Genomic DNA, 13279 nt, shown 5'->3' on the forward strand with positions numbered 1-13279 from the left:
AAATCATAGGACTTGATAATATCTTTTGTTATAAAATCATATTTCATCTTGGTATCCGGAGGTGTTGAAAACAAAAGCGAATGAAAACAAAACGGCCAGAGTCGGACCACGATATCATTACCTAGACGATCTGGTTGGCTTCAAGTTTTTGGGGTTTTTTGCTGTTGAAAAAAATGAAGTACGCCATTTCCTGTACGCATTTCCATTATAAAATTAAATAATACAAAATATAATTGAGCTCATCTGTTACCTTCAACTGTGACTTCACAAATGTTCATATTTCTTTTGTCAAACGTTTCCATATAAACCTGGACAAATTGTCCGAAAACTGGCGTCCGACAGGTGAATGTTCTGGTTTCCCCGCCACCCATTCCACCTGACACATGGATACACAGGGAATCATCGGTCATGTGATCATCATCTACAAACGTGCCGTTGAGTGACACAAATATGTCGAAGTCGCGCTGTCTCTTTGCTGCAATTACAAATGACTTATCAGTTTGATTGACATGATGGACGTTAATTAAATAATTCTCTCTTATGACAAAATGCTGACATAATATCTATAAAGAATATATAGGACAAAGTCAGTCTTAATGCAGACCGTTGATGCTAATGTGGCAATCGTTTATACGATAACTGGTTCACGGCCCCTTTAAGGATGTACTCTTCAGAGGTTTCACTCACGTTCAAATTTCGTTTTGATTTAGTACAGTATTACAAACTATGATCAATTCAAAAAGCAAGCATGCATCTTCAAAATGTAACAAAACACTAGATGCATATTGTTTGCAGAACTTTTTTACAGGTTTTTTAAATGACCAATTTGACGGCCATTTTGAATATCTCAAAACTATGTATTTCTTAAACTGTAGGCAATGCTAAAATTCCACCTTTTTGACTTTATATCTATCACTAAAACACATTGTATAACCATTTTTTAACGGTAGCAGGGTATAAATGTTTAATATTATGAAACATTATACAACAAAGTGGAAAATTGTACAATATTGGTATTTCATTTATTATCTTTGTCAACTGAAGCTCTTTTGGTGTTTCATCACGCAAAAGGTGAAACATTTAACAACAACAACAAAAGCTACAACAACAACAACAACAACAACCCCTATGTATTTGTGGACAGAAATCTTCAAATGTTCACTGCATTTTGTATCAATGATATGTAAAAAAAATGACTACATTTCAAAGTGAAAAATCACGACAAACTTTAATCTCTCTTGCCGTCATCTGTTGTAACTACATTTTAAAAGATTGTTCATTATTTTGTCATGTTAAAAGATGATAACCTGACGATTTATTATAATTGTTCCAGTTCATTGTATCATGTAACATGTACCTTGATCAAGATTTTACATTATAAGATAGCATAGGCATTGACCAAGACGATTTATGATGTTAACGCTGTCAATTTTGTATTCTCTTCTCAGATCAACCATCCACCATTCTAATTCATTGAGATGTAACACGATATTTGATTGGTCAATCAAAATAATTTGCGACAGTATAACTACGATATACCATCTGCAATTTTTTTCATTTGAATATGAAGCTCAAATGGCGATTATTAATGACGTCAATGACCCCGAATAACCCGCACGCATCATGAAATTGATTATAAATGACGTCACGAACAATAGCGTGACCCGGAAAGGTCAGATAATTTCGCCTCACTGAATATTCCTGTCGCCACCAATCCACGGCAAAGTGATCCGTGATTATGCTGTCGCAAATATCCATTTTACTGACGACGCGAACATATTATGCAACAGTATAATCAAGATAAACCACCGAAAATATCAAATTATAGTAGGGTTATCTCCTAATTGGTATAATAGTAGACCTAAGTAATTTGAACTTTTTTTGGCACAACAGTGAGAAATGAAAAACGCAGAATCAGATGACGACTTCATTGAACTGTGCCGGATTCATGATAAAGGGGTATACCTGTAACGTAACATAGTCATTTGACATACCGGCATGTAGACGGTTTGTGATGTTGACGCTGTCAATTCTGTATTCTCTTTCCAGATCAACCATCCACCATTGGTATAATGGTAGACCTTCCTTCCACCATGTGTGCATACATGACCCGTCAACGAAACGTGGATTTTTGTTACCGTCTACTGCCTTCGACGCTGTGCCTGATGAATACGTGCTGATCTGCAGTGCGGGTTTATTCAATGCAGCGTTCTTAAAACGGAACAACGTAGGATCCACAGAACAATGTTTTGAAAGTCCTGTACAACAATAGATACTTTACATGATGTATGAATATTACACTGGTATATTTCCATTATTGATTGCAGAAATTAACCAGCAATCATTTTTGTACCGTATTTATATTGCTCAATACAAAAGAAGAAAGGGGAAAAAAAAAGAAATAATCACATATTATCCTTTCACTTTTTTCTGTAAATTGCAGGAACCATAATTAATTTAATATTGTAAATCGACTCAAAAGCCGTGAAATACGCGCAAAATATAATCAACGGAATGCTGTGGCAGGGTTAAACAATGAAAAAAGTAAAATGGAAAATAAAAAGAGTGTTATCAAAAGAAAACGTGTTCTTCTTTCCAATACAAACGATGGTAGGCATAAAACCTACCAACAGTGTTTGTTAGGTGGCGTTGCCTGCACGCACAAATCATATAAGCGAGTTACATATGTCTATTTGATATTTAAAGGATAACAAGTAAATCTTAGAATATTCCGAAATATTTTTTATAATTATGTCAACGCCTAATCGAATATTTTGTATAGAAATAATTGCCGTGATCATTATCTCGCAAGTACCAATCTTACAATATTGTGTGAACAGGTGAATACACTTTTTGTGTTTCATTTCAACAACTTTTATTGAAGAAGTTGTTACAAGTCGAATGGATGAAATAACCGACAAAGCCGTTATACTTTCTCTCTCGTCTGTGTTTGTAAGTTTGAACAGTCCATAAACGTTATGTGTAGTTATGAAAACAAATTTGCAGTCAAACCCTTTTTTGTTCAAATTTTTACACGATACGATTGCATCTCAAACACACGCTATATCACAGCAAATATTCTCTTTACAAAATAACAGTTCTCTTGTTTTAATCCTGTTGTTTCAACACCGATTCATGTTTATCAAATAAAAGACAGAACATGGAACAAACAAACAGACAAACAAAACCTCATTTTCCTTTTTGATATACCTTACCTATATTTACCAACCCTACCCCACAAAAAGAAACACATTCCTTATAAATTTGATGTTGTTGCTGAGAGAAGCGTTGTTTATTACTGACAAATTGCTAACACATTGTCTATCAAGGCATCATCAGTGATACTTACAATCATAAAAATGAACATGTACGTCTACAGTGTTGCGAGATATGTGAGAGTACAACGAAAACGGAATGGTACCTATAAATGTTTTGACCATTTCAACATATAGTACTAATAGCTAATACAATCAAATCCGTTTCAACAGGGTTAATTGACAGACTGCAAAATACAGTGTTAATTAGACGCAATAACACTAGAAATCAATCTTTAATCATAGTTGGGCGTTTTGATTATTTTGTATGAATTTCCTGCCCTGCCAAATAGCACATGTGATTACTCATGGCAAATTGCATGAATTATACATACAGGAACATATGTCCTACAATTACACGGATGTATTAAAATAACCCTGTTGTAACACATCAGCCAATCATAGTGCAAACTACACAAAGGCACTATACACTATTCATATACGCACTTTACTTTGGTACAGAGTTCCTATCCTAAGCGAATTCCAACCTTTCTAGTATATACTTGTTCTTACCTTAGTACATTCCCACCATTTCCATCAAAATTCTTACCAAATACCATCTTGCAAAACACACTGTAGAAAAAAAATCCCCAAGAGCTATTTCCGACTGGAACAACTTACCGTGACATATCACCTCTATTGATTCTCTTGATTCCTTTAAGTAAGCACCTTCTCACATTTATTAGACCTTTTGTTATAGAGTTTTTATACAGTTTTTAACCAGCGTAGCTCTCTCTCTCTTTCTCTTGCCAATTATCTTCAACTTGTTGAAGTTTGGCAGTATCCCATAGACATTGACATATAACATGATAAAATAAAATCCTTGTCCACAGTCGTACCATTCTACACTGTATATTATAGCATACTTAGTCCACAGTCGTACCATTCTACACTGTATATCATAGCATACCTAGGTCTAACTTGATAAACTTTCCAAGTCCACACTCAGCTCCAAACTAGTTTTTAGACCATATTGGTCGTCATTATTTGTCCTTCATTCATCCTTTTAGCCGTAGTTATCGTTAGAATTTATCAATAATTGAAAGTTTCCTACCTTGACCATACTGTAAAGACAGTATCATAAGCAGTAGTGCCATGTCCATATCAACACAGGTACACAAACAATAGATTATACTTGTACAGGTATGGACAGTATGTACAGGTACAACATCAGATACACAGGCCTGGGCTCTAACTCCTGAAATGTCACAATACACATGCGTGGCGTGTGTACACTAATGATGAGCCGAAAGGTGTCCTGATGATGTTTGCTGCTTTGTTATGGATACACGAATGATTTCTAAAAGACGCACGCATTCCTAAAATGGAAGCATACGCTACAGGTTCATTATTAGTTCCATTACGTAATAGTAAAATCAGTCTATGGTTAATCGTCGTTTAATCAAATGCTTATTGCGCGTGCAGGTTTATCCCTCACGCCGATTCAAAGTTACAACGAAAGGTAGAAAATAAGTTGTAACGTTATAGTGGAGTTAACTTTGGTCCAAATGAGATCAAAGTGACACGCATATCTGAACGACAAATTGAAACAAAAATGAACTAATAATAAGATGAAAATATATAAATGTTAATCCCTAAGTATAACTAGAGGATCTGCCATAAGTTTCCTCTCATATTAGATTGATGATGTGAGCTCTTACTTTTTCATATTTGCGAGCCTCCGCAAAACTGAAACACTAAAAACGAGTATTATAAATCTAATATAGAAGGAAAAAATGGCTGATTATTTCTACCCTAAATGAATGACGTATTTACCATCAATTTCCTTCAAGCAGCACAAGTCATGTATGATTATTCCTGCAATGAGGAATGCGGGTTCGTGCACATACCGTATACGTTAAGTATATTTTGGTTTTTATGTTTAAGCAATAAACTAGATAAACTTTAAGAAGATGACGAAACAAGTATTTTCGTACCGCTATTGAACCACCAAAACATGTAACTATTTATGCTTCACACGCCATTTTGTAAACAAATAAATGAAAATTTCAACGAAATGCTCATGGAAAGTTCAATTATAAAAACAAAAGTGTTTCCTTTCAAATATTCTTATCCAGAGGGAGAATGCAATGCTTTCTCGAGCGGCTTTCTCGGCAAACTTCGTCGGTAGGAAAAATGAACCGGTCTAGCCCTTTGTCCGAGTTACTACCGACTTGTTCCGGGATTGTAACCTTGCTCCTTCCTTGTCCTGTTGTTTGTGTTATTTTCAAATCAGACGTGATTTTTGGCAGTGCTGCCACTGTCACAGTGTTACCACTCTTTCGGCCTTGATAAGAGGCTTTGTCTTGGTGATACCTAGGTTAGGCAGTTGGCTCTTCAATGGCACCTGTCTCTCGTGCTTGAGGGGTTAATGCAAGCACCTAATAAGCCGATGAGGATTTCTTTCGCAAAGTCTGTTAACTTAAAGATGGTTTTGCTAATCCCTAGCTTCTGGACATAGAAGGAGTGATGCTAATACTTTATATTCTTTTTATCACCCATTACTTCTTCTCTTTCCTTCTCATCCTGTCTGCCCAGCAGCGACATAGGTATTTTAACCCATGTGACATTGAAAGTAGGTCAAGGTTTTATTCAGCGAACATTCCGGTGCTCAATTCAGGAATCTATCAGCTAAATATCATAATTCTAGGCCTTTCGCTTCTTCAGATATATTTTTTGACAGATTTAACATCTGTGGCATAAAAATGATATCAAACATATTTTCATTATTGCACTCGGTCAGGTCTCAGGAACTTGCAAGCTAAATATCGAGGGTTTATATCAGAAATCTACTAGCGTAATATCATGATCCAAAGCCTTTTGGTTTTTCAGAAGAAGACATTAGGAGTTTTTGACATGATTGACCTCTGTGACCTGAAATGAGGTTAAAGTTATGTTCGTTGTCGCACTTTGTCATTCCATGGGAAATTATCACTTACGCTCTCTAAACACCTAGAGACGAAATCGAAGGCCTAGTTTGCGCCACCGTTTGGACGAGCAAGAAGACCTGTTCGATCCCTTGATGTAAACAAAAATAATTTTACGGTTGCGTAAATGTTTTGTTTTTCCTGAGACCATTCAAATAGCTACCTTTAATTTATTTTTAGTGTGGCATATTGTATCTTGTTCATCAAAGCAGAAAACGTCACACTGACCGTCGATGCAAAGAGAGCTAAGGGGTCCAAATAGAGGATTTGTTCTAACGCTTGCCTATCGTCTTCCGCATAGTTCGTCTATGTTCTAGTTGGAAAAAAGATAGAATTGTCCCTGATATTTTTGTCTGTGTTGAAACTGATCAAACTGTATATAAGTATTTAATTTCGGGAACTATTCCATTTTAAGTACACATACAATTTCAGTATTATTGGCAAACAGGCCAATATTCACATGAACATGTCTTGTTTTTGAATTTGTATGAAATACATAAAGGATCTAACATGAGTTTCCATTTCATATGAGATTTATGAAACGAGTCTCTGGCTAGCTAAAATGAAAGATTTGTGACGAGTTTCATCAATTTTATATGAAATGAAAACGAGTGTAAGATCCTTTTTATCACATAATCAAGATTTGTGGCTTAAATTTTGTAAAACGACCATTTTTATGCAACTTTGAAATGTAAAAAAAACGTCATTTTGACTCCAGTGCGTAAGTCTGTGACGTCATGTACTTATCCTAGGCGTGACGTCATAATTGAGACAATTGAAACTTTCGACCAATCACAGGGTGGATAGGTCATATTACATGGGTTAATACGCAAACAAGTATGACATGGGTATATTCACTGGATAACACAATACATTATGTGATAAAAGTATTTCTATAATCTGAGATTATTTCTGCTGTCCGAAACAGAATGCATAGTCATTGGTCGTTCTGTCATTCTAAACAATGGAAACAAATGTATTTTTTTTTAATTTGTTATATGGTTATGCATTTTAAGTAAACATCATAGTAAACCATTGTAACATTTAAAGATGAAATACATTTAAATAAAGTGTTTCAATAATACCACAAATTCGTACCATTTCAATGGGAACTGAAACAACATGATTTATTTCATACGTCGTGGCCTACAGTCGATATGTACAGAACTCTGTCCTAGTAAATGTTCAACGAATCGTACCATATAACATTACCACATTTAGTATTAATCAAAGTGTATACGAATGAGCTAAGTACGTTATTTTTCGAGTCTATACTGGCGAGTAAAACATGACATTTGATTTAAACTCTCGGCCTATCGGTGTCTAATCCAGTTTCATGTTCATATCGCATTTATGGACGTTCAAGACAGTACACTTGTTACCAAACAAAAACTCTTACCTGACATTCTTTTTCAATTCTCTTTTCTAAAAGAAATTCTTGAAAAATGAAAGTTCCTATCAAAGGATCAAGAGCGGTTTTGTTTTACAAAATGTGTTGTATTTTCATGAAAAAGAGATTAATGCAGTTTATAGAACAGACGACTTGTTTTCAACAATTGCTCTTTAATTGAAAAACGACATTATAAAAATGTATCAATGACTGTTGCTAATTCCCAGGCCTGATTGGAGGAGCGACGTCATGTGACGAGTCTATAAATATGTTACAGACCTCGTTCTATGAATAGAAAAGTGTTACAGACCTCGACCTATAAATAGAAAAGTGTTACAGACCGCTACTAAAAATAGGCCTAGGTAATTTCCCAGACATTCTGTTATTCTGTTACCAATCACACTTCTGAATTCAACTAAAAATTAATTATCTCATCAAATTCTGAACTATGTGAATACTGATGATGTCGATTGTGCAAATAATATTTACTTAAAATTAAATATCACATTAACTGAATCTGAAATTAAACTTGTCTGTATGCTAATTTGTATTTGAAGTCCTTCACTCTGTGACTCCGAAATGATCCATGCCATCCATGTGTTTATGACTTGAAAAAATATTAATCTCATTGCAAAATGTCATTTAATAAAACAATTGTGGACTTCAGTTTCGGTCTTTCCCTGATTTACGGACCTGGTCTGAAAAATATTCACCTCGCCCTTTGGCCTATGTGAATATTGTTCAGACCAGGTCCGTAAAACAGGGGTAGACCTTCTTCGTGATATTAAATTCATGAGGAAATCAAAGATAACTTTTAAGATGTTTACATCTTCTAGACCGATGTTGACTTCATTAACTTCATTATACACACAAGCAATACCACATAGAGTTGTTTTTATAACATTATTACCAAGGTAAGCTGTGTAATAATTAAAGCCATAACATACATATTCGTAATGACACAAGTGTAATACGGCCTTCAGCTTCGTTGATGGCAGAGTCCATGTGAATTGTATTTATACACGTAGGAACGACCTACTTCTTTTTACTACAAAGCGTAAAAGCGACGACTATGTCAAAGAACTTAATCACTTAATCATTCCTTCGAAACAGTTTATGCAAATCAACAGTAATTTTCATTATGTAAATAATTAAAACGATATGATATTCTTATCAGAATATATTGAATTTCCTTTCAAACACAAGTGTGACACGTCCTTAAATGACCTCAGCTGTTGATAGGACGTTAAACACTATAAAACCAAACTAAACCACAAGTTTGAAACATAACAATCTGCAGACACCATCGCCAATACACAAGTGTTAAACAGTACAAAAAAACCTGCTAATAACTTCGACTCAAACGTAGCATTTGACTGAACACAGGTCAACCTGCGTCGTCCACTGATTATGTAGGACATCGACGATAGCAGGTGGACTAGGAGTCTCCATTTTCCCACCAAGTCACGTCACGCCCAACCTCACAAAGCAAGTCGCTTAGGCACTAGCAAACGAAGATTTTGTTTTTATATGTATCAATTTATCAGTGTTAATATGTGTATAAAACAAGACTTGATGACTTCATTTGATAAAATGTCAATTTCAAAAATTTAGATTATTTGTTTGACTATTTCCCCTTTTGCCGGTATATTGACTTACTTTGGGTTTTGAGTTATATAGTTGCAAAAGGAGCTCGCGACTGAGACGGTAAACAGAAACCAAGTTTGAGAAATCGACGGTAAATACGTCATATGATAAAAATAATCTTCCATTCGTTTCCCTTCATATTTTATTAATGCCGGAGACTCGCAAAAAATAAAAATTCTAAATTCATAACATCAATTTTATATGGAGAAAGATCCATGACAAATCCTCTAAATCAGATTGTGCGAGCGTATGGATCGTTTCCATGGTTTTTTTAGTGTCTTAAGTGACACATGTGACGGGGTTGATTATATTGCGTTAAGGTTAAACTGTTTAAGTTCTTTCGTAGCAAAGAATCAAAAGTAAACACGTGATTTAAAACAAACAGTTTAAGTCATTCATTTTACACTTTTCGGAAAGTATTACTTATCACCTGTATCGCTGTTTTGTAATTTTCTTTCCGAAATCATTAGCCAAACGACAATTACGTCACGTAAATGGCGCTATGGAAACTAACTGACAGGCTCCAGCCAAAAGGCGCTTTGGTTACTTGGGTAATACAACATACAACGCCTTGTACTATCACATTGGCTGTAAAAAATATGATTCACCGTGTATGTTAATAATAACGAATGACACTACCTACGAAACAAGTTAAGCATTTACTTTTCGGAGCTATATAAATGTTAATACAAGGGGAAATATCTCACTCTCATACAAAAATTCATTGCAAAAAACGAATGTTTAAATAAATCAAATAGAAAGCATTGGCTACAGTTGATTCTACTGTTCTGATAAAAAAAAAACTTTAAGAAATAATAAAAAAAGCACAAAACTTATTAGGAATGCAAATAAAAAGACTAAATAATGTCGTAGCTAAAATATTAACAAATTATATTTTCTGAATCATTTTTTCTGGAGGGTCAGCAGAAATACATAGAATCTAAAAGACATTTTCTGGAAACGAAATTATGTATAACATTGTGAAAAAAGACAAACTCCAAGGCGAAATAGAATAATCTGAAATATCAAAAGTACCAAAACTTTAATTTGATGGTTATATTGGAAATTGCTTACGACAGGATAAAATCATTTAATCAATCCACACTACAAAAACATAAACAACATGAGTTCAATAGAAAGATAAACAAAGCGAATACGAAACGCAGCAGACTAAATATGTCATTTGAAAACCAAATACAGATCTTATTCTAAGCAGATAAAATTTTACTACACGCATCGAGATTTATGATTTCACATTGAGGAAGTCAAAATGATGTTAGTTGTAATGTCTATTATATTCATATCTCAATGGATACTATAAAAAGAACATAATAAAGTAATTATTAATTTAAAATCCCAGAAGTAAAAACCAAAATAAACTATCAGCATTTGCATAATGTAAATATTATATAGGACAATGAGTGTGTATACTTGCATACATTTTTTTTCATTCCTGTGTTATCTATATATTGACTTTCCGTCGGAGATGGGATAGGATAAATCAATATGCCAATAACATGCAAGACTAACCTAGGGTGACAAATTATAAGCGGAGAATAATAAGTTTAGTTTATTGGATGTAGCATGTAATTAACAGCAAGACAATTTAAGGACGTGCCTCTGTGTGTTTATTGTATACGAGTGTGCTAGAGGCGGTATGTTGGTTTGTTAGCTTCCATGCGATCTTATTCCAACTTGAGATTGCTATCTCACTGTAATACAAGGCACCCATCAGTGAGGTATGGGTCTAATGCTCAAGCACGAAACTTTGCCTGCATTTTAGATATAAAGTCATTTAAAATGAACTATATTAATTCCAATAATTTCCATGAGAACGGTTCAATTATCAAATTTCACATTACACACCTGGGAGTGTCGCATCGTGTTTTGCTAGTAAGCGTCTACACGACAAAGACTACGAGTTCATAATAAAGTTTTCGTGTGTTGATGCAGTTCTTTGCAAGTGAAAGACTGATGATATATATGGGATTTGTAGAAGTGTTTTCAGTAATATACCTTTTATTTAGGGTACATAATTTTCGAAAATGTTCCATAAGTAACAACCAGCTTGGCAGTGTTTTCAGGTGAGTGCGTTTGATTTTTATATCGGTTGCCGATCAGGGTGCGCGGTGCATTGAATCGCAAGACGGTCAGTTGTAGAATTATAACCGGTTTGACAGGTGATGCGCTTTTTATTACCAGCGAGATCTGTACTCGTTACCAAGCAAGGACAAACTAAAATGTCGGATTTTCCTTAGAAACGATAGTCGAAGGAGATGGGGAAGATCTCAAAACAAGAAAAAAAAACTTTTAAAAACTTCTCAATTGAAAGCTTTTTAACTTGCACTGTCAGCTTTAAGCAATATTTTTACCGTGCAAAAATGATAGTTGGTTCATGCCATACACAATGCAAATCTACTGGTGTAGTATTTTTACATAATGTAATCAATCTATTGCTGTACAGGACTTTCAAAAAATTGCTCTGTGGATCCTACGTCAAGCCATGCTGAGAACGATGCACTGAATAAACACGCACAACAGATCAGCACGTATCCATCAGGCACAGCATCGAAGGCAGTTGACGGTAACAGAAATTCAAATTTCTTTTCTGGTTCATGTTTGCACGCAGGGTGGGAGACAAGTCTACCAGTATGCAAATGTTGGATGGGTGGTCTGGAAAGAGAATAGAGAATTGACAGCGTCAACATCACAAACCGTTAAAGTTTCGGTAAGTCCAATGACTATTACGTTACATGTATACCCTTTTATCATAGACCCGGCACAGTTCATTGAAGTCGTCATCTGATTGTCGTTCTTTCATTTCTCTATTTTTGCCAAATGAAGTTCAAATAACTTAGGTTTACCATTATACCAATGGTGGATGATTGATCTGGAAAGATAATACAGAATCGACAGCGCCAGCGTCACAAATCGTCTTGGTCAGGGTATTTCAAATGACGAAAATCTTAATCTATTGTAATGACATTTTAACAATTGTTAAAATGGAGTTTCAAGAGATGAAGGCAAGTGAGATTAATTTTTCGATGATTTCTTCACTTTAAAGTGTAGTCATTTTGTTTATATATCATTTATGGGCGGATTGGTCGAGTGGTTAACAATCTGGTTTCCGACGCAGACGGCCGGGGTTCGATCCCCGATGTCGTCGTAAGCATGGATATTCAGAGAAAGTGTTTTTCTCCTGTTCACACAACTCCAACAAGCCAGGTGGAGTATAAATTGGTCTGGGGTGGTTGTTGCGGTATCTGTGCTGTAGCATTCAAGTGAGGTGACACTATAAATAATGCCGTTGGAAGCACGGTCCCACTACAAACAGAACACATTATATCTTCAACACACACGCAGGCATATTCACATAGGGAGATATTAAACAGGTGACATAGTACCAGTAGTTAGCGTTTGATAAGGCAGCTCCTGCGAATCCCTCAAAAATTGTATTGATTTATGTATATGCTAATTGTATTAATTGTATATCTATGTACTGTAAAATGCAGTGAACTGTCGAAGTTTTCTTTCCACAAATACAAAACACGATTGCTTTAATGGTGCCGTGAACCGTTGATCGTTACTAAAACGATTACCACGTTAGATTGGTATTTTGGAGGCGTTTAAAGCAACACCAGTCATCAATGAGACTGACGTTGTATTATAATTTCTTAATGGATAAAGAAGATACAATGGCCACCAGTTTTATATACCAACATTTTATCATGAGACAATGTTATTTAATCGACGCCTATAATTGACATTAAAATGATATGTTATTTGTAACTACAGGAAAACTGCGTGACTTCGACATATTTGTGTCACTTAACAGCACGTTTGAGGACGATGATCACATGACCGATGAATGTCTGTGTATCCATGTGTCAGAACGTATGGTAAAGGGGAAACCAGGACTTTCATCTGTCAGACGCCAGTTTTCGGACAATTTGTCCAGATTTACATGGAATCGCTCGGCGGAGGAGATATGAACTTTTGTG

At 35.1% G+C, this 13279-nt stretch overlaps 1 protein-coding gene across 1 annotated transcript; it reads right to left on the bottom strand.

The window, feature by feature from the left end:
- Positions 1–239: 239 nt before the first annotated feature.
- On the bottom strand, positions 240–3874 carry LOC110461303 (fucolectin-like). The gene is made up of 4 exons (XM_021514727.1): positions 3828–3874; positions 2628–2653; positions 1995–2258; positions 240–475 (listed from the first exon to the last, which is right to left on the bottom strand). The coding sequence occupies exons 1-4, from the start codon at positions 3872–3874 to the stop codon at positions 240–242; spliced, it is 573 nt and encodes a 190-aa protein (XP_021370402.1).
- Between the last annotated feature and the right edge of the window lie 9405 nt (positions 3875–13279).

This window comes from Mizuhopecten yessoensis, unplaced genomic scaffold (assembly GCF_002113885.1).
Source record: "Mizuhopecten yessoensis strain PY_sf001 unplaced genomic scaffold, ASM211388v2 scaffold10603, whole genome shotgun sequence".
Taxonomy (NCBI): domain Eukaryota; kingdom Metazoa; phylum Mollusca; class Bivalvia; order Pectinida; family Pectinidae; genus Mizuhopecten; species Mizuhopecten yessoensis.